The 18,605-nt window shown below is 38.3% G+C and overlaps 4 protein-coding genes and 1 pseudogene across 5 annotated transcripts; 1 reads left to right on the top strand and 4 right to left on the bottom strand.

Annotated features, from left to right (window-relative positions):
- The first annotated feature begins 5,698 nt into the window (after positions 1-5,698).
- On the top strand, positions 5,699-8,699 carry LOC133735792 (monothiol glutaredoxin-S10-like). Its single transcript, XM_062163225.1, has 5 exons — positions 5,699-6,047; positions 6,167-6,240; positions 6,762-6,836; positions 7,744-7,770; positions 8,362-8,699. Exons 1-5 carry the CDS (start codon positions 5,770-5,772, stop codon positions 8,436-8,438), a joined length of 531 nt encoding a protein of 176 aa, XP_062019209.1. The 5' UTR covers positions 5,699-5,769; the 3' UTR covers positions 8,439-8,699.
- LOC133735787 (probable glutathione S-transferase) lies at positions 8,361-9,739 on the bottom strand. Its single transcript, XM_062163222.1, has 2 exons — positions 9,199-9,739; positions 8,361-9,108 (listed from the first exon to the last, which is right to left on the bottom strand). The coding sequence occupies exons 1-2, from the start codon at positions 9,610-9,612 to the stop codon at positions 8,749-8,751; spliced, it is 774 nt and encodes a 257-aa protein (XP_062019206.1). The 5' UTR covers positions 9,613-9,739; the 3' UTR covers positions 8,361-8,748.
- Positions 9,740-9,934: 195 nt separating this feature from the next.
- Positions 9,935-11,194, bottom strand: LOC133735789 (probable glutathione S-transferase; annotated as a pseudogene).
- Positions 11,195-12,053: 859 nt separating this feature from the next.
- LOC133735786 (probable glutathione S-transferase) lies at positions 12,054-13,033 on the bottom strand. Its single transcript, XM_062163221.1, has 2 exons — positions 12,659-13,033; positions 12,054-12,566 (listed from the first exon to the last, which is right to left on the bottom strand). The coding sequence occupies exons 1-2, from the start codon at positions 12,986-12,988 to the stop codon at positions 12,207-12,209; spliced, it is 690 nt and encodes a 229-aa protein (XP_062019205.1). The 5' UTR covers positions 12,989-13,033; the 3' UTR covers positions 12,054-12,206.
- Positions 13,034-17,564: 4,531 nt separating this feature from the next.
- On the bottom strand, positions 17,565-18,560 carry LOC133735793 (uncharacterized). 2 transcript variants are annotated; one of them, XM_062163226.1, is made up of 4 exons: positions 18,017-18,560; positions 17,858-17,919; positions 17,710-17,747; positions 17,565-17,591 (listed from the first exon to the last, which is right to left on the bottom strand). In XM_062163226.1, exon 1 carries the CDS (start codon positions 18,346-18,348, stop codon positions 18,220-18,222), a length of 129 nt encoding a protein of 42 aa, XP_062019210.1. In that variant the 5' UTR covers positions 18,349-18,560; the 3' UTR covers positions 17,565-17,591; positions 17,710-17,747; positions 17,858-17,919; positions 18,017-18,219. The 2 variants fall into 2 exon arrangements, with proteins under 2 accessions (XP_062019210.1, XP_062019211.1); XM_062163227.1 differs by lacking the exon at positions 17,565-17,591 and having other exon boundaries at positions 17,602-17,747; positions 17,858-17,922.
- Positions 18,561-18,605: the final 45 nt, after the last annotated feature.

Genomic DNA, 18,605 nt, shown 5'->3' with positions numbered 1-18,605 from the left:
TTTTTGGGAGTTATTTATCTAACTGCAAACTATAGTTGGTATTAGTGGCATTCTTGAGTTAATGACTACGTGCGCGCGCGCGCATGCGCGCGTGTGTGTATATATTTACATCAAAATATATATGTATTGGTGGTTTTGTTGTGATGTAAACAATATTTGTGAGTAAGTTCACATTATTGTTTTGGGGTATGACTTTTTGAGTCACAATATGTTGTGAAAATGATGTTTTCCATTGTTTTGAAAAGTATTGAGATTTGTGTAACATTTTGAGTCTTGTGACTTCTTTAAATGTTTTATTCCGAGGGACAGAGAGGACTGAGGATTCAAGGTCACAGGGTGACTTTAGGCAGTAAATTGAGTAACCATGCCTTTAGCCGGGTTATGGTTAATTAAGATTCAGTTAGAGCTCTAGTCTGTCTGCCTGTATATCTCATGGGGTAACAGAGCGAGGTTATTTTCAACTCATGAGTACGTTTTGACAGAATTCAAAGTGTGAGTTGTTTTCCTTATTATTAGTGTGAGTTGTTGGGTTGTTGTATTTGAGTTTTACTCATACAAGCTTTCAAAAGCTCATCGGGTTTGTTGTGTGGCAACCTGGAGCACTATTTAATGGTGTAGGGGTTAATCTTGCAGGCCAGGAAAATCGTGGCTGAAGCTGAGAATTTGTATTTGCGGCTTTACCGTAGGAAGCCAATTTTATGACTTTACCATTGATAAGAGTTCCGCTATGTAGTAAGCTTTGAGGAACATTTACATTTATTTTGTTGTGGCAATTTAATTCATAAACTTGTGTAATATATGACTCTGCGGAGCGAGTCTGTATTGACATAGTCGATTCAGGGCATCAGTATGTACTTGGTTTAAAAGGAAAAAGTTTTTCAGGTATTTTGTATTGATGGCTGGACCATCACGTCTGTATAATTGCCTGAATTATATTAATTTTTAATGTTGTTTAAAAATCGGAGTGTGACACCATTGCTCTCCACAAACCATAGCCATCATGGGCTAGGATCTCAACGCCATTTGTGACGGTGGCACTCTCATCCTCTGCAATTAGATTGGCTAATGTTGGGTTAAGAATAAGAAGACTTTGGCCTTCAAAGAAAATACTTTGGTTGGTTTTCTTCTCTCCCGGATATTCAAGGCTGCTCTGGCAACGTTTTCACTACTTGTTGTTATCTGATCCCTCTCGTGAGCGTTACTGGTGTATGATTGGTGATGATTATGTAATACCACGAATTTTTGTTATTAATTTATGATGATTTCTGAAAATTAATAAGTGGTTAATTAGTGCGATCATTTGTTTGTGGGCGCCTTTCATTTGTTTTGTGGTGAAGTGAAAGTGTTTCGGATGACTAATTACACGAAACATTTTATTTTCGAGGGGTCAAGGGTTGGCTTTTTATTCGTTGGGTTTCTCCGAAAACTTCATTCACAAAAGTTGTAGAGTGCATCGATACTAGTTCGTAAACATGCGGCACGCGAGAATCGAAGATTGTGAAGAAGTTATGGTCAGCGGAAGTTATTTCCTTTTTCAGAAATTTCCCTATACATAGGAAAAAACCCCAGAAATTCCGGAGTTTCCAATTTTGGTAGGTTTTCTGAAATTTCCGGAACCCATTCTTTCTCAATTAACCGATTGACCTGACCCAGTTTACCCTGAACCGACCCGGTCGAAACTCACTCCTTCGACGTCCTCTAGCGGCGCCACCGACCCAGACCGGCGCGCCTCGACGTCTCTGTCCTCCCTGTGGTGGTTGCTTTCGCCGATTCGCATTGGCAGCGGCCGTTAGAATGCGTGTTTGGCTGTGATGACTGACCTGATCGTATCTCTCACCTCCGGCGACGGCTGTGCATGAAATTGGTCTTTGAAGCTCTCTTCATCCCCGTTCGATCCATACCAGCCTTGCAACTCGATTTGAAGTGTGGATTTCCGATTTTCAAATTGAAGTTTTGAGCTTTAAGCTGCGATCCCGACCGATTTAGGCCGAATTGGCCTTAGTTCCAGGTATGAAAGTTGCTTCTCTCACCTAGATCTTCATTTTGACTAGTTGCATCAACCTGGTTTTGAGGTTGGTATGGTGGCGCGTGGGGCTCACGCGCAGCCACTTGTGGCGCCGCATCTGACCATGGTTGGAGTCGATTTTTGCTCTGTTATCATCTACTCGTCGATACGAGCATTTTAATATATGAGTTGTAGCATTTGGCGATCATTTGAACATGTTAGGTTTTTCGTAGTTTCGATTCGTTCGATTTTCGATCAGTGAGGATCCAATCGTGGGATCGATTTGTCATTTTGATATATTGACCCTAGGGAGACTTTGGTTAGTTTCAGATGAAGTTTCATGTCGATTGGCGTATCTTTCGGGTTTAGTTCAAATGGATAATTCGAACTTTAATCGCTTTATGTTTCGTGTACTGAGTTGAGACCGTATTTTCCTTAGGTGTTTGACAGAGAGTGTTATGTAAGTTATCTAGTTTTGTATGAAAACACAACTGGATATTAAGGTGAGTAAATCTCACAATATTCATTTACGAGCGAGTTACCTTATCGTCTTAGAGTTATTTATTTAACTGTGACTATAGTTGGTATATGTGGCATTCCTGAGTGAATGACTACGCACGTGCGCGCGTCTGTGTGTAGGTGGAATATATATCCTTGTGGATTTATATCCTTAAGGTGAGTAAATCTTACAATGTTCATTTACAGAGTTACCTTATCGTCTTAGAGTTATTTATTTAACTGTGACTATAGTTGGTATATGAATGACTACGTGCGCGCGCGTGTAGGTGGAATATATATCCTTGTGGATTTGATGTGTGATGAAAGCAATGTGCATGATGTTATTCATATTATTGTTTGAGATTTGACTTTTCGGAAAGCAATATATTGTGGAAATGATAATTTATATTGTTTTGAAAAGTATTGAGATTTGTGTAATATTTTTTAGGTCTTGGGCGAGTTATTTAAATGGTTTTAGTCTTGTGTGACCATGGGTCTAGTGTGACCTATTTTTAATGATTTTGGACTTGTGTGACCATAGGTCTAGTGTGACCATAGGTCTAGTGTGACATTCTTATACGGTTTTGGTCTTGTACCGGAAATCTGAAGACCTGAGAGTCTGAAGATTGGGGGTCACAAAATGTGAGCAAGGAATGTTATCGTTAACCAAGCCTTTATCTGGTTGATTGGTTACGATCAGTTAGAGCTCTAGTCTGTCTGCCATTATATTTCATAGGGGTAACGGACTTGGGACTCATGAATATGTATTTTAAAAGGGAGTTTCGAGAGTATTCTTTATTTTATTTTCCAGGATGGGCCTATTTTTCATATTTAAATTATTGGGTTAACAAATAATATGATTTTGTCACAGAGTGACATGTGTTTTTCCTTCTGAGAAAAAATGTGAAGTTTTGAAAGAAACCAAAGCGTGAGTTGCTTTCCTTGAGTTGAAAGGGTTTTTTTTTTTTTTGCGTGAGTTTCTTTGGTGTGGTTCCAATGAAGTCTTCTAAACAAAACTTTACGCAGAGGATTTCTGGTTTTACTTAGCGTAAATTGTGAGTGCAGTTGTGGTTTGAGATTTATATTTCTTCGCAAGATTGTGGTGAGTTGTGAAATGATTTATAATGTCATAATGATGACAAATGCTTCATGTCGAGAGGAAAGAATTGTGATTTCGTGGTTTTGTCATTGAGACTAAAATGATTTGAAAATGTCACTGGGGTGACAATTGACTTTTGGTTGAGACAAATGAAGTGTGATTCTGTAATTAGCCATTGCACGTTACAATGATTTCAAACATTACTCGAAGCGATTTTGTTTTGACTATGATTGTGAAATTGAATGCTGAGTTGAAAGTTAGAGCATGTGGGTTTCAGTCACGAGTTGACTTACTTATGCGTGCTATTGAAGGATGAGAAATTGATGGTTGTTGTTGTGATATATGCTTGTTGTTTGTCTAGGTTGAGATGACTTAAGCATGCGGTTGTTTGAGTTTACTCACACGAGTTTCAAAAGCTTACCGAGTTTGTTGTTGCAACCCGGTGCACTATTCAATGGTGTAGTGGTTATCCTGCAGGTTAGGGTGAGCGTGGTTGAAGCCGTAGAGCTTTCTTGCTGTTGCAGTGGTAGGTTTAATAACCTAATTGTGTTTTGCACTTGTTAGTCTTTCGCTGTGTAATGAGTGTAGTGTGTGAGTTTACTTATTGAATTGTTGTTTCAGTTTAATTTGTAAACTTAGTTTAATGTAATATGTGACTCTAAAGAACGAGTCTGTATTCACATTGTGGGTTTGAGACATCTTTGGTTGCTTGTGTTAAAAGAAACATTTACAGGTATTTAGTGTTGATGTCCGAACTATCATGCCCAGAGTATTTGTGTTTGTTTTAATTGTATTACTATTAGTGATTGAAAATCGGGGCGTGATTACTCCTTCGATCATGAGTGTTCATGGAAGATCGAGTCACGAAGACCCATTGATTTTTTATGGGTGAAGGGAGACAAGTCTCTACGCGGGTCTGCTTTTCCTAACCTGGTCGTGACCCACTCTGGTGATGGCTGGATGGAAATCTATTTTTCTATAGATTCTAGGATGATGTCGAGTTGGAAATGTTCTTTTGCAAAGATATGGTTCCGACGACGTTTGGAAGCTTGATGGACAGAGCTGGCTTGGAGCTCCCCGTTACTACAGTGGCGATGTGCGGCGGGCTTTAAAGGTGGCAAGTATGTGTGCTAGCTTTAGGTCTAAGTCCTTAATTGAGCTTGGGTTTATTGCGCCGACTGCTATAGAAGGGCTACTTGGTTCTAAGGAGCCCCATGTTGCGCGCTGCTGTTATGATTGGGCTCTGCTTCTTGGGCCTGCAACTATAGTTAGATTAGACTAGTTTACTGAGGAGGGTGTCTGACCGCCCTAAATTAATTATTACTTAAGGCCTAGATAGTTCTTAGCCTACAATTTTTCTTGGTGTTGTTACACTTAGTAAAAAAGAACCTTCACGCAAGTACGATAATTGAGTGCACTAACGACGAGATTCTCAATTAATTTTAAATTTTTGTAAGAAAACTAGTCATAATCTTATAGGCTCACTGAATAAGTGAGTGTCAATGTTCTAGTGGATAATACTGATTGTTTCTAAATTATTTGGCCACTGATATAGGGTGCAGGTATAGAAAATTATTGTATGTGCCCTTTTGACTATGAGATTAATAAAATCTCTTCTTCTTGTTCAAAAAAGAAAGAAAAAAAATAATAAAACGAAAAAAGAATTGCTAAAAGAAAGGATTGTGAGGGAAACCAAGTCAAGAGCAGCTAATAACAATGAAAATGTCCTTAGAAACATTAACAATAGGAAGGGTGAAAATGGATTGGCTCTGTTCTTGTTGAACCGATGCCAATTATGCAAGGATTGTCATCTACGTGTTCCACTAACCGTGGCTATGTTTATTTACATCAAACAGTAAAGAAAAAAAAGCACGTTGGCTATTTTTTTCAATGATTACAACTAGACGATAAGGAATAAATTGTGGGCTAAGAACGGTTGGTTACTTTTTTCAATGATGATTACATTCGACCTAGATGTTCAGATGACTATAGCAAATGCATAAAAACCCAACGGCAACAAAGGTTTTTCACTTTTCATCTGTCGGTGAATCTCCAACAGTTAAAACCCAACAACAAGAAAAACAAAAAGAGATCGAGCAAAGTGGGTTCATAAATTGCCAAACACAATAAGCAAAAAGCTCCAAGAAAGCTGCGAGAGACAGCAACAATGGCAGTCTCCTCTAATCTGACAAATTTCACATCCGTTTCTCTAAACTCTGCTCGCATTCTTTCTTCTACAAACCGGTCCTGCATTTGCTCCGTTCCTCTGAACAACAATTACAGTTCTCGAAGCAGCTCGGGCATAAGTGCTTCCGGGATCAATGTCAGGAGACCCATGTCGGTTAAGTCTATGTCTTCTTCCTCGTTCGGCTCTCGGCTCGAAGAGAGCGTCAAGAAGACAGTGGACGAGAACCCAGTTGTGGTCTATTCCAAAAGTTGGTGTTCGTGAGTGAAATTTAATCAAATCTCTGTTGATGTTAAAGTTTGTGAATTTTTGATTTTGGTGTGAATTTGGTTTCTTTTTGAGATTTTTGAAATGGGTTTTTGGATAATTTTGTTGCAAGGTACTCCTCTGAGGTGAAATCCTTGTTCAAAAGGCTTGGTGCGGAGCCAACCGTGATTGAATTGGATGAACTAGGTGTGTATGTAGTCTTAACTCTCAATTGTATATGCAAGCAATGTATCGTTTATCTCGGGTCTTTTTTTTGCTTAGTTTTGGGGAAGGCATTTCAGCTTTAATGTAATTCGTTAATTGAAGCCCAATTCTGTGGCAATGGATGCCTATCAGATTGTTTGGTGTATGTTAAAGTTCACCTAGGAATTGAATAGTGAAAATTAGAAGCATATCCAGCTCTGTTTCATCAATTTTGCCTTCAGAGTTGAAATTATATTCTTCATTGCTTGAATTCTCATTTTAGGCTTTTCTTTTTTTCTTTTTGCTTGGTTTCCAGGAAAACATCTCAAATATAATGTAATTCAGTAATTGAGCCTCAATAATGTGGCTTTAATATCAAGAATGTCCATCAGTATGATAGAATCCTGGGATTGATTGAGTAATGAAGATTAGAAGCATTGTTTGAACCCAGCTCTGTTTCATCAGTTGTGCCTTTAGATTTGATGAAGTTATTCTCATATTTGCAATCTATTTCTTTTCATCAGGTGCCCAAGGACCACAGGTTCAGAAGGTATTGGAGAGGCTTACAGGACAACATACTGTCCCAAATGTTTTTATTGGTAAGCAATCCTCTTTGTAATGATCATTTGTTTCCTTAAAACACCGAGATATGCTTTTATTTACTCAAACGACTTGAATCTGCCTTTAGATCATTTCATATATGACTGATTCAAGGGCGGATCTATGTTTAAGCTATAGGTTGGAGCTGGGGGATAGCCTATTAAATATATATTGTTTATATATAGTTTCAACATTATATTTATTATGTACTTATATAATTAATTGCCCTTCATACCTACTTGTCAAAGTAGTCCATTACTTTTGTCGATTGATGAACGTGATAATGTATGCAATATGCACATAATTTGGTATTTGCCTCATTGGTGAAGCACATTATCTTTGACCAGCAAATTGTTAACGTCCAGGCTGAAACCATACTTTTATATCATACGAAGCAGTTCATGGTATTTTTCTTGTTGTTTTAATATTTTGGCAAGTTAGTAAAAATGGTGACTTGTTGAATCCCTTTTTCATTCTCTTCGCAAACACTTTATCTTCCTTTTGTTTTCATTCTTTTTTTCAAAACTCAATCCCAATAATTTGCTGTCATTTCTCTCTTTTGAAACATTGAATCTAATCCTCTGAGGCCACATACAAAAGTAAGTAAAGAATCCTCCTTGAACTCTCCTTTTGTTCATGCATTTTTTTTTCCATATTGTTTGGTCTAAGAAAAGGACAGAATAGAAATAGAATTTTCAGTGTATATTCAACATTGCTTGGAAAATTGCAATCTCAATATGGCTATAAATGTAAAGACTAGGCCATATGAACAGGCTTCTGTTTAGCTGAATTAAATTCTTCATAAACTGGCAACATTATAATTATGTCGTATTGTGGTTTCTATAATTGATCTTATTTCTTTCTTTAATGATAATAGAATCTGAAACATTAACTTTTGATGGACAGGGGGGAAACACATTGGAGGTTGTACAGGTACAGTGTTCTTGCATTACATATGGTTGTCTTTATAGCTCTTTTTAGCAAAATATTCATCTTAGTTAAAATGGAGTGGAGGCTTGGATTCAACTCCATGTAAAAACTAACATGAACCGGTGGACATGCAAATCACACAAATATGCTTAAAAAAAGAAAATTCTCTTATTCAGTCACTAAATGTTTATAGTATTGGTATAACATCTAAACATGGTTATGTAATTGTAATTACAAAGACTTCAAGCATTGTAATTCTTGATAGAGACTTCCCACCTCCTGTCATGTGTTCCTCACATTATCTGTAATTCTGTAGTACCTTCAATAGTCTTGCTTGAGTTCTTAACTTGAACTGGCTTTCCAACTTCTCAATTATACTTGTATCAAATTTATGTATGAACGTTAAGCAGTTACGGATCCCAAATCTCTAGCCAATATCTATGGATGTGCGGTATCTGATTGGAGTGCTTGTAGCTATTAGTGTTGGCCATGAGCCTATGATAGCCTGTTATGACATCTACGAAAAGATACAAGAGATTGAGTTGAACAAAGTGAACACATTTTAATACCTTGTGTTACTTTCTATTCATGCAGATACTGTGAAGCTACACCGAAAAGGTGAACTTGAACCTTTGCTGGCAGAAGCTAAATCCAAAAACACACAAACATAGGCCCCATGGTGCATGTTTTTATTGAAAGATTCTGATCTCCTTGCCGCTGTGATTTGAAAGAAAAGATGCCCCCTTTCTATTTCCTCAAGTTTCACCAATTCGAGATTATATATTGGGAACCTTTGCTCATTTATTTCACAAAAGCTTGTCATCTGGCATTGATGAAGGGTTTGTGAAGCTTATACAGAGTTTCAAAGATAAACTTGATGTGATTAAAACTATTCACTGATATCATTCCTTGTTTTTTTGGTTCTGTTTCAACCTTTGTTCTTATCTGGTACTTGTGCTGTTTGAAATTACAAGTACGAGATCAAGTAGTCGCTGGCTTGGTATACATCTCCCTTAGCCATTTGAAATAGGCTAACAGCCGAGTTTGGTCAGGATGATTTTCTTTAACCACAGGAACTTCCTTGAAATTTCTAATCCATGCGTGCAAGCGAGGGAAGCTATTGGCTTCCAGAACTTGTACACCAGCTGCTTCTTCCATGGCTTCAAACCAGAATGCTAGCCATCCCATGGATAAGTCTGTCATTCCAATCTTGTCACCATCAAAGAACTTCTTCTCCTGAAGGCCATGCTCTTCTAAGATCTTCAGACACTCCTGGGCTTCTTTTGCTGCTTGTATTTGCTCTTCTCCAGCTCTTTTAAAGAATCCGTAAAGGTCCGGCTTCTAAATTATACAAAATAACCAGTCAGTTAAAGATTAATATTTAATATGGGTAGGAGAAGCTCTCTAGGAAGAAAAGGCAGGCACGATTACCTTGTCATCTCGAAACTTTGTCCAAAATCGAGCCATGGCCCTCGCATGAGGGTCTGTTGGAAGCAGTGGGTTCTGCGGCCAGGTCTCTTCAATGTACTCCAGAATGACACTCGACTCTGCAATCAGCTTTCCACCATGAACAAACACTGGAACCTTCTTGTGCACCGGGTTGTACTGAAGAAGCAAACCACTCTTGTTGAATATGTCCTCTTCTTGATATTCATATTTGACTCCCTTGAGATTCAGAGCCCATGTAACCCTGTAAACATATGGACTTGCCCAGAATCCTATTACCTTCACTTCCTCCATATTCGTTTTGCTTCTGCTCATCTTCTTATTCCTACTATATATATGTACATATAGTTGAAGCCTAAACAGTCTATGTAATTCTGATCTGCTTAGGCTCCAAGCCATCTTGATTCAGTAGATAAGATTAGGTGAGGAAAATACTAATAGTTATGTATCCTCTTGTTTGACCAAGTATTGAGTCATATAAAATTAATACTTGAAACTCGAGTCACATATTTTATCAAGTGCTTCAGAGATCAACAGAAGAGACTTCTTTACTTATATGACGTATTAAGTTTAAACAATATCTCAGACAGTCGGACTTGTTTTAAGTTTCTCTCTTTCCCCTTGATTTTCTAATGTGATATCAGTGAATGCCCAATGTTCTTGAACATCTGATGGAACTTAATTACTGACTCAGTTTCATACATACAAACATATATCTATGCCATAAGTGCATGAAAATACATGTTTATTCAAACTGCGAGCTTTTATTTGCTGGAGTTATTGTTGGATAAGAAAATTACGTACAGAAACAACCGTACATCAGGTAATAGCTAATATTATTGTTTGAAAAGTAGAAGCTCAGCAGAAGCAGGTTCTAGCTAGAAATGTCTAAGATTTTGCTAAAGCAAGAAATGTTGCTCTTCGACCTTTGAAATAGGTCAACATTGCACTGCGATCAGGAAGGGTCTCTCTGATTGTGGGAATCTCCTTGAACCTTTGAATCCATGCATGTAAGCGAGGGAAGCTTTCGGCATCAATCACTTTAACCCCAGCTGTTTCACTCATGATTTCCAGCCACCAAGCTAGCCACCCGAATTCTAAATCAGCCATTCCAATCTCGTCTCCACCGAAAAACTTCTTGTCACCGAGGCCCTGCTCTTCCAAGATTCTCAGCTGCTCCTGCCCTTCTTTTGTTGCTTTCACTTGTTGTTCTCCCTCAGTCAAGAAAAATCCAAACAGGGCTGGGCTCTATGTCACACAAACATCTACATTAGTACGAGTTGGATAAAATTCAATTTTTTGTTATGTTGTTAGACAGTCAAGTGTCAGGCAGTTACGTAAACAAACATGCATGTGACAAATGATTCATTTGACAATATATATAACGTAGTAAAAATAGTTGAGTGATCATTACTTACCTTGTCCTCTCCGAACTTCGTCCAGAATCGGGCCAGAGCTCGTCCATGTGGGTCTTTAGGAAGCAAGGGGTTTTGTGGCCACGTCTCTTCGATGTACTCGAGAATAATAGCGGACTCTGCTATTGGTTTTCCAGCATGAACAAGAACTGGAACCTTCTTATGGACTGGGTTGTACTTTAGAAGACGGTCACTCTAGTTGTATAACACATCCTCCTCCTCAACATACTCATAATCTACACCCTTGAGTTTAAGTGCCCAGATAACCCTGTAAACAAATGGACTAGGGAAAAATCCTACCAATGTAACTTGTGCCATTTTTGCTGGGTTCTGTTCTGATCCTAGACTGGTTTCTACATGTATATATATGCCTCACATTCAATGTACAAGGTAAGCGAGGATTAGAGGTCAATTCGTCCTTTTTTTGCTATTGTTGACTGTACTTTCAGATGTAGTTGGTATACATCTGCGCCCCAAATTCTGAAGATCATGTTTTTCCAACAAAAACAAAACTTGTCAAGCAAGTTGTGCTAGTTGATTATTCTTCTTAAAGTCGACCAGAACTTTTGACTACAAAATTTAAAAAGCAGAACGAAGCCAATCCTTATGTTGAAGACAGGTGTTGAAGAGGGAAAGAAAACACTTGCTTACAGAAATGGAAGAAGTGAAGCTGCTAGGAACATGTCCCAGTCCCTTTCGTTACAAGTCACTAGTCCCCGAACAAGAGGAACAGAGATTCATCCGGTGAATACATTGAGGAGGTGTGCCACAGAATCCCTTGGTTTTGGGATGACCCTTATGAAGGCAAGGTAAATTTTGATCATATATTCAACCAAATCTCAATGAGAATTGTTATATATGATGCAGACTTCTTTTAAGAGCAGAGCTTGATAATTGATCAGATGATCTATCGATGAAACATAACTTTAGCTCAGTTAAGAAGTTGCAAACTGAACGGAACCCCAATTTCCCTAGACCAGACCGCATTGCACTACGTGAGTAAAGTGAATGTGATCAGAATTAGATGGTTAGATGATTATGGTTTAAGTAAAGGACAGAATAGTAATAGAACTTTCAGTGTATATACTCAACATTGCTTGATAAATTGCAATCTCAATAAGGCTATAAATGAAAGACTAGGCCATATAAACAGGCTTCGGTGTTGCTGAATTAATTTCTTCATAAACTGGCAACATTCTAATTATGTCGTGTTGTAAATTCTATAATTGGTCTTATTCTGTGTTTAAAGACGAGGTAGAAACACATTGGAGGTTGTACAGGTACAGTGTTCTTGCATTACATATTGTTGTCTTCATAGCTCTGGTTTTTTACAAAAATATTCTTCTTAATTAAAATGGAGTGGAGGCTTGGATTCAACTCCATGTAAAAAGTTACATGAGCCAGTGGACAAGCAAAACACATGCATTAGAAAGAACTTCTCTTATTCAGTCACTAACAGTACTTGATGTGATTGAAACTATTCACTGGTATTATTCCTTGTTTATTGTTTATGTCACAACTCACAACCATTATTCTTACCCGCTACATGTGCTGTTGTTTGAAATTAAGAGTATGATATCAAGTCGTCGCTGGCTTGGTAAACATCTCCCTTAGCCGTTTGAAATAGGCTACCAGCCGAGTGTGGTCAGGATGATTTTCTTTAATCACAGGAACCTGCTTGAAATTTCTAATCCATGCGTGCAAGCGAGGGAAGCTATTGGCTTCAAGAACTTGTACACCAGATGCTTCTTCCATGGCCTCAAGCCAGAATGCTAGCCATCCCATGGATAAGTCTGTCATTCCAATGTTGTCACCATCAAAGAACTTCTCCTCCTCAGGGCCATGGTCTTCTAAGATCTTCAGATACTCCTGGGCTTCTTTTACTGCTTTTATTTGCTCTTCTCCAGCTCTTTTATAGAATCCGACAAAGTTCTGAATCTAAATTGCACAAAATAGCCAGTCAGTTAAGGCAACATTTTATTTTCATTAGGAGAAACTCTCTATGAAGAAAGGCAGGTATGTATGATTACCTTGTCACCAACAAACTTTATCCAAAATCGAGCCATGGCCCTCGCATGAGGGTCTGTTGGAACTAGAGGGTTCTGCGGCCAGGTCTCGTCAATGTACTCCAGAATAATACCCGACTCTACAATCGTCTTTCCACCATGAACAAACACTGGAACCTTCTTGTGCACTGGGTTGTACTGAAGAAGCAAATCACTCTTGTTCCATATGTCCTCTTCTTGATATTCATATTCGACTCCCTTGAGTTTCAGAGCCCATGTAACCCTGTAAACATATGGACTTGTCCAGAATCCTATTACCTTCACTTCCTCCATATTCCTTTCTTTTCTGCTCATCTTCTTAGTTCTTACTCTACTGGGTGTATATATACATATACATATATATATATATATATATAGCTGAAGATTCTGATCTGCCATAAGTTACTGTTCGGCCTTTAAAATAGGTCAACATTGTACTGCGTTCTGCCATAAGATTCTGTCATTGTTTACTATTGTTGACTTTTCATACGTAGCTGGTAAATTTCGCTATATTTGAATATCATGTTTCTTAAACAAAAAGATACTAGTCGAGAAAGTCATACTAGACGATTAATCTTCCTAAAGTTAACCAGAACATTTGACTACAGATTTATAAAGCACACCGAAGCCAATCCTTAGAGCAAGTGCACCCGCAGTCAAGAAATGTCAAAGTCGAGAAGTCAAGAATTCAACCAGTCAAGCTACTATTCACTGCCACTGGACATGGGTTTGCACCCGTTGTTTTTCTTGCCCGGTCAACACTGTTCACAACACTGTTCACGTGGGATTTCATGACTGTTGGGATCAGAATTCAAAGCCTCCAATGGGTCTCTTCCACGTGGTCTGCAGCTGCCGGTCCATGCACGTCGCTACGCGACAAGCGCGTTTCTTCAGTCTTTCAACAATTGCGGCGCCACGCGTCAACAGGTTGTCCCTCACTTCCCAAGCTGGCGCGTCTCCTTCTCCCCTGTTTTGCTGACGTCGCCCATGTTCCCTTGCAGACTTCCTTCTCCAAACCGCTGGCCTGTTTGTTGCCTGGTCATGAAATTAGTCATGGGAATGACTAATTTCTTGGCTGTAGTCAAGAAGGAGTCGGTTTTGCCCGGGCAAAAAACCACCGGTGCAAGTATGAAAATTGCTCTCAAGGTCACCACATAGGATTTTTCTTGACTATGACCAGTCAAGGGCAAACCGCTGCACTTGCTCTTATGTTAAGGACAGGTGTTTAAGAGGGAAATAGAACACTTGTTTACAGAAATGGAACAAGTGAAGCTGCTAGGAACATGGCCTAGTCCCCTTCGTTACAGTCTCTAAAATTCAAGTATGAATATGTGGAAGAGAACCTTATTAAAAAAAGATTTGTCTTCTTTAGAAGTATAACCCGCTTTATAATAAGATTACGATCATCAAACAAAAGATACTGAAACAAGAAAAGCCAAAGAAAGAAGTCACTCTGTTATGGTGAATACATTGAGGAGGTGTGGCCAGAGAGTCCCTTGCTTTTGGGATGACCCATATGAAGGCAAGGTAAATTTTGTGCATATATTTATCCAAATCTCAATGAGAATTGTTCTACATATATATGCTAGCACAAGAGAAGCAGACTTCTTTTAAAGATCAGCTTGATAATTGAACAGATGATCAATCGATGAAATATAACTTTAACTCAGTTAAGAAGTGTTAATGTCTAAAAGTTCGGCGGTAGCTGAACCTTTGTTAACGCTGATCCGGTGGGCGGATCGATACTTGCGGTGTTCTCAAAGCTTCCGCTACCTGTCAAGTAAAATACAAAGGGCGTCAGAGGGAGACCGCGCTGAGCGGTCTTCAACTCTCCGATGCCTAAGTTAGTCAATGTATTTATGTTGACAAAGTAACAGTAGGTAAGTATTGAATGCGTAATTAATGAGGAGAGAGGAGAGAACCTTTTATAGGTGAGGAGGAGGCTGACCTCTTCCTTGTTTTCGATGTGGGACTGATGTGCTTCAGTTCCCAGCTTCAGGAGCTTCTGATGCTATCTTGGCGCGGCGCGTGGCGGCGCGTCGGCAGTGATCTGGGGGTGATCCGCCGCTGAGGTTGTAGCCCGCCTGGCGGTGTATCTGTATGTCATTCCTTTGGTTGGAATTAGTACCTTTGGCGGTACAATGAGCTTGGCCCATTATAGCTAATTATGCTTGCAAATGTACATGTATGTACAAGAAGTGATCTGCAAACTTAACAAAACCCCTATCACACTAGACCAGACCGCATTGCACCATGTGAGTAGAGTGAATGTGATCAGAATTAGATGGTTAGGCGATTATGGTTTGCTTGATCTTTTACATGTAAGAATGATGTTCACAAGATGCAAGGTTTGTATGTTAACGAGTTGAAACTTATCTTCCATTTTGTACGAGCATCAAGGTAAAGATAGTCCAACGAAAGTAACAACAATTCAATGCAATAAGGGGTTGAATTAGGCATATCTCGAGGAGCTTTCTCACACCATCCAGAGGCTTGGAAATGATCACATAATTCTACTAGAATGGCTCAGCCCTGAAGGCTGCAATCGCAATCTGAGTCTTTAAAGTACATAAAACTCAAGCTACTATCTTTTTTTTTGACTTTGTCAAGTGGAACCCAAAGGCTTCCTAGGCCCAAGATAAATCCCTCCGGCGCATGTGAAATGCTCCAACTGTGCATTGCAGCACAGTGCCTGGTCACTTTGACAGCTTCGGGGTTCGAACCTAGGTTGGGGAGCACACCCAACTAGGCAAGACCCACTAGGCCACTTGCAGTGGTTAACTCAAGCTACTATCTTTATTCCAAGCCCAATTTTATTTGGATGTAAGCTTTGGAAAATTACGACAAGGAAAAATTCTGAAAAGAAAAACTGGGGGAAAACGGATAAGATGGGTTTAAAGTTGAAGGGCTCTGAATAGTGAATACAAAGCTTGAAACAAAAACTAGGATAATAATATGAAAAAAAGAGGAGGGTGTTTTAGGAAAACTGAAATTGGGAGAGAATAGAGTCGTACTTTCATTGATAATAGGGGCCTCTTTATATAGAGGATTACAAACATAGAGATAGAGTTGTACATGGAAACATAATCGTACATTGATTGGATATCTCCTAAGATTCTCCGAGAATATCTCTAATATAAACTCTATTTCAACTAGAGCAAGTAACCTCTAGTTTGGGCCAGACACATATTCTGAATTTACTTGAACACTCCCCCTTGTGTCGCCCAAACGTGGTGCTTATCTCGTTGTCTCATTAAAAACCTTGCCGAGTAACAAAAACCCAGTGGGACAAAAATAACCTCGGTCGAAGGGGAAAAAGAGCACAACACACCCTTCACGTTTCGAGACCATACATGTAGACAACTCCCCCTGATGTCTGCATCTCCCCCTGATGACTACGGTCATTGGAGTTCGGATAACTTCCGCAAACGATGCTACTAACACTACTAGAATTTTTCTCATATACATCGGCCAGAAACCGATGTAAAAAAAAATTTGTACACATGTGTTAGTGGGTGATGTAAAAGATCGCCAAAACATATACATCGGTCAAAAACCGATGTCACATACAATAATAAACATCGGATTAGACTCTAGACTCGATGTTAAACTGCTATTATGATCACAAATTGGTGTTTATAGATATTGTTAAACCTTCATATTTATGCATTTAATGCTTAACGAAATATAGGTCCAATAGCACTAATATTCATTTTAACATCGTTACTCATTCTAGAAACGATGTCTTATATTCTCTTACACATCGATGTTTTTGAAGTTTGCGTACTGTTTATAAGTTTTCCGGGTACTTGCCATATATCACACCATTTAAGATTGAATCTATATTCTTTTGTATTACGCGACCGATGTTCATTAATCTATTAAACATCGTTTCCTGTTTTGAAGCGATGTCCATTTTTCTATTAAACATCAGTTTTTAAGGTTGGCACCGATGTTCATACTTATACTAAACATCGTTTTTCATTTAATAAATCGATGTTCATTGATGTGTTTTACATCATTTTTTACACAATGTCGATGTCCATTGCATTGTTTTAGATCGTTTCTTACTTAATAAATCGATGTCCATTAGGTTGTGTTACATCGTTTCTTACTTAATAATTCGACGTGCACTAAATAAAGAGACATCGATTTTTATTTCCAATCTGATGTATCATCTCTTTAATAACATCATTTTTGTAGTTTAATACTGATTTGAAATACGCATATATACATCATGTCCTTCATAAATTGAAAATTAGTAAGATACCAATATGAACTCATTTCAATTACAAACCAACAATCACAATTGTAACACCAACCAAAGGTTTTGCAAAATTAGAAGCATCAAAATACCTAAAACTACTAAGCTTCTTGTTGAACTTAAAGAGTTATACACAAAGCTAGTGACCAAAACTTCTGAACCATATGTGTGGTAATAACTAACATCCTCCTTGCTTGTAACATTCCTCACCAAAAGACAGGTTGAAAGACCTGCACATATAAAGACACGTTCAAATTTATATTAGGATCCACGCCAGAACACTTCTAGCTGGAGCAGCCCCATTCTAATGCTCCTGCATAATATGTATATATCAATTAGATGAAATTTCATTTTTCTAGCTAGAGGTTTAGCCATTGTTTCATAGTACAAGAAAATGATTACCGACTCACATAAATAATTGTTTGACACCAATTTTAACTTTCAAGTATGCAATGCCTGACAATGGTACTGCTTGAACTCTTAAATAAGTAAATTCTACATCTTAGAGGTTATGCAGCACAATTTCTATTTAGCAAGAAAATATATCAATATAAATTTGCTCCAATTAGACAAGATCATAAAACTTATAACTATAGACTTCTTGTTGAGTAAGAGACAGGTGGAATTAGTAATTCCTTTATAACTTGGTGAAACCTGTGTGTTAATGACAACTAATTAGAAGGCCAGCTTAAAAGGCATATTCACAATAGTAGTAAGCACAAGCAAAGACTGGTAATATTGTTATTTATGTATCAAGTAACCAACCACCAACCATTTATATGCAGGCTTCCTTGTATCTGCTGCATGGGTCTACATATTTTTGAACAAGGGGCACAGTTTAGCTTGGCAGTACATTATACTAGCTGTTTAAGAGATTATGAATTCTAATATTTCTCTATCACAAGTTCTACAAGTTTTACCTTTTCAATAAGATTCATGGAGGACGAAACATTTGCAATATCATAAATCCGCCTTACTTTAGCTGCTTCATCAAGTAGAGAAAAGGCAAGAGTTTCAGCTCCTTAAGTAATATGTCAAAAAGATTCAAGAATAAACAAAAGCAAGTATAGATTTCTTACTTCTTATTACGGATGCATTGTGTGCATCCCCAAGTAATAACCTTGCAGCTTCATCAAGGGAGATGTATTTTACCTACAAAATTAGATTACTACCATAGTCATCTAAATAAAAAGAAAGAAGTAAATAAGTGGCAGTGGAAACAAAATTGGACATATTTGTTACTACAAACAGAGGCACAGGTTCTGAAGAGCATATAATACAACTATAGTCCGCTGGTTTGCATGTTGCCAAACTCCACCACTCTGCTCTTCCCCAGCAGCTGAAATAGTAGCCCTGGACTTAACAGCACAAACAACACCACCGCTATCACCACCGGTCCCCAATCTGCCATTACTACTACTGCATTCTACTTCTTGATCACTTCTTCTGTGTATAGTTGATCAGTTTGTGTGTGTAGTGAAGTTGTCAACTTAGGAACTAAGACTTAATGTTTCTCTCTAGCTAAGCTAGCAAGCTATATATACTGAATCTAAAAGTACAAGGAAAAATGTGTTGGCAAGTTTTGTTAGCAATGTCAGGATACTTTTTGATGTTTCGTAATGAATTCCATAAATATCAAAGAAATCGAACATAATTATATCCTAATAA

Source organism: Rosa rugosa, chromosome 3 (assembly GCF_958449725.1).
Source record: "Rosa rugosa chromosome 3, drRosRugo1.1, whole genome shotgun sequence".
In the NCBI taxonomy this organism is placed as follows: domain Eukaryota; kingdom Viridiplantae; phylum Streptophyta; class Magnoliopsida; order Rosales; family Rosaceae; genus Rosa; species Rosa rugosa.
The sequence above is the reverse complement of the archived record's forward strand: the minus strand, read 5'-3'. Positions and strand labels throughout refer to the sequence as shown.

Excerpts from the sequence above, each read along its gene's own strand:
- LOC133735792 (XM_062163225.1), top strand. The coding sequence starts at position 5,770 with ATGGCAGTCTCCTCTAATCTGACAAATTTCACATCCGTTTCTCTAAAC. Across the intron at positions 6,048-6,166 it reads TATTCCAAAAGTTGGTGTTC|GTACTCCTCTGAGGTGAAAT; the intron begins GTGAGTGAAATT and ends TTTTGTTGCAAG. Across the intron at positions 6,837-7,743 it reads TGTCCCAAATGTTTTTATTG|GGGGGAAACACATTGGAGGT; the intron begins GTAAGCAATCCT and ends TTTGATGGACAG.
- LOC133735787 (XM_062163222.1), bottom strand. The coding sequence starts at position 9,612 with ATGGCTTGGAGCCTAAGCAGATCAGAATTACATAGACTGTTTAGGCTT. Across the intron at positions 9,109-9,198 it reads CAAAGTTTCGAGATGACAAG|AAGCCGGACCTTTACGGATT; the intron begins GTAATCGTGCCT and ends TGTATAATTTAG.
- LOC133735786 (XM_062163221.1), bottom strand. The coding sequence starts at position 12,988 with ATGAGCAGAAAAGAAAGGAATATGGAGGAAGTGAAGGTAATAGGATTC. Across the intron at positions 12,567-12,658 it reads TAAAGTTTGTTGGTGACAAG|ATTCAGAACTTTGTCGGATT; the intron begins GTAATCATACAT and ends TGTGCAATTTAG.
- LOC133735793 (XM_062163226.1), bottom strand. The coding sequence starts at position 18,348 with ATGGCAGATTGGGGACCGGTGGTGATAGCGGTGGTGTTGTTTGTGCTG.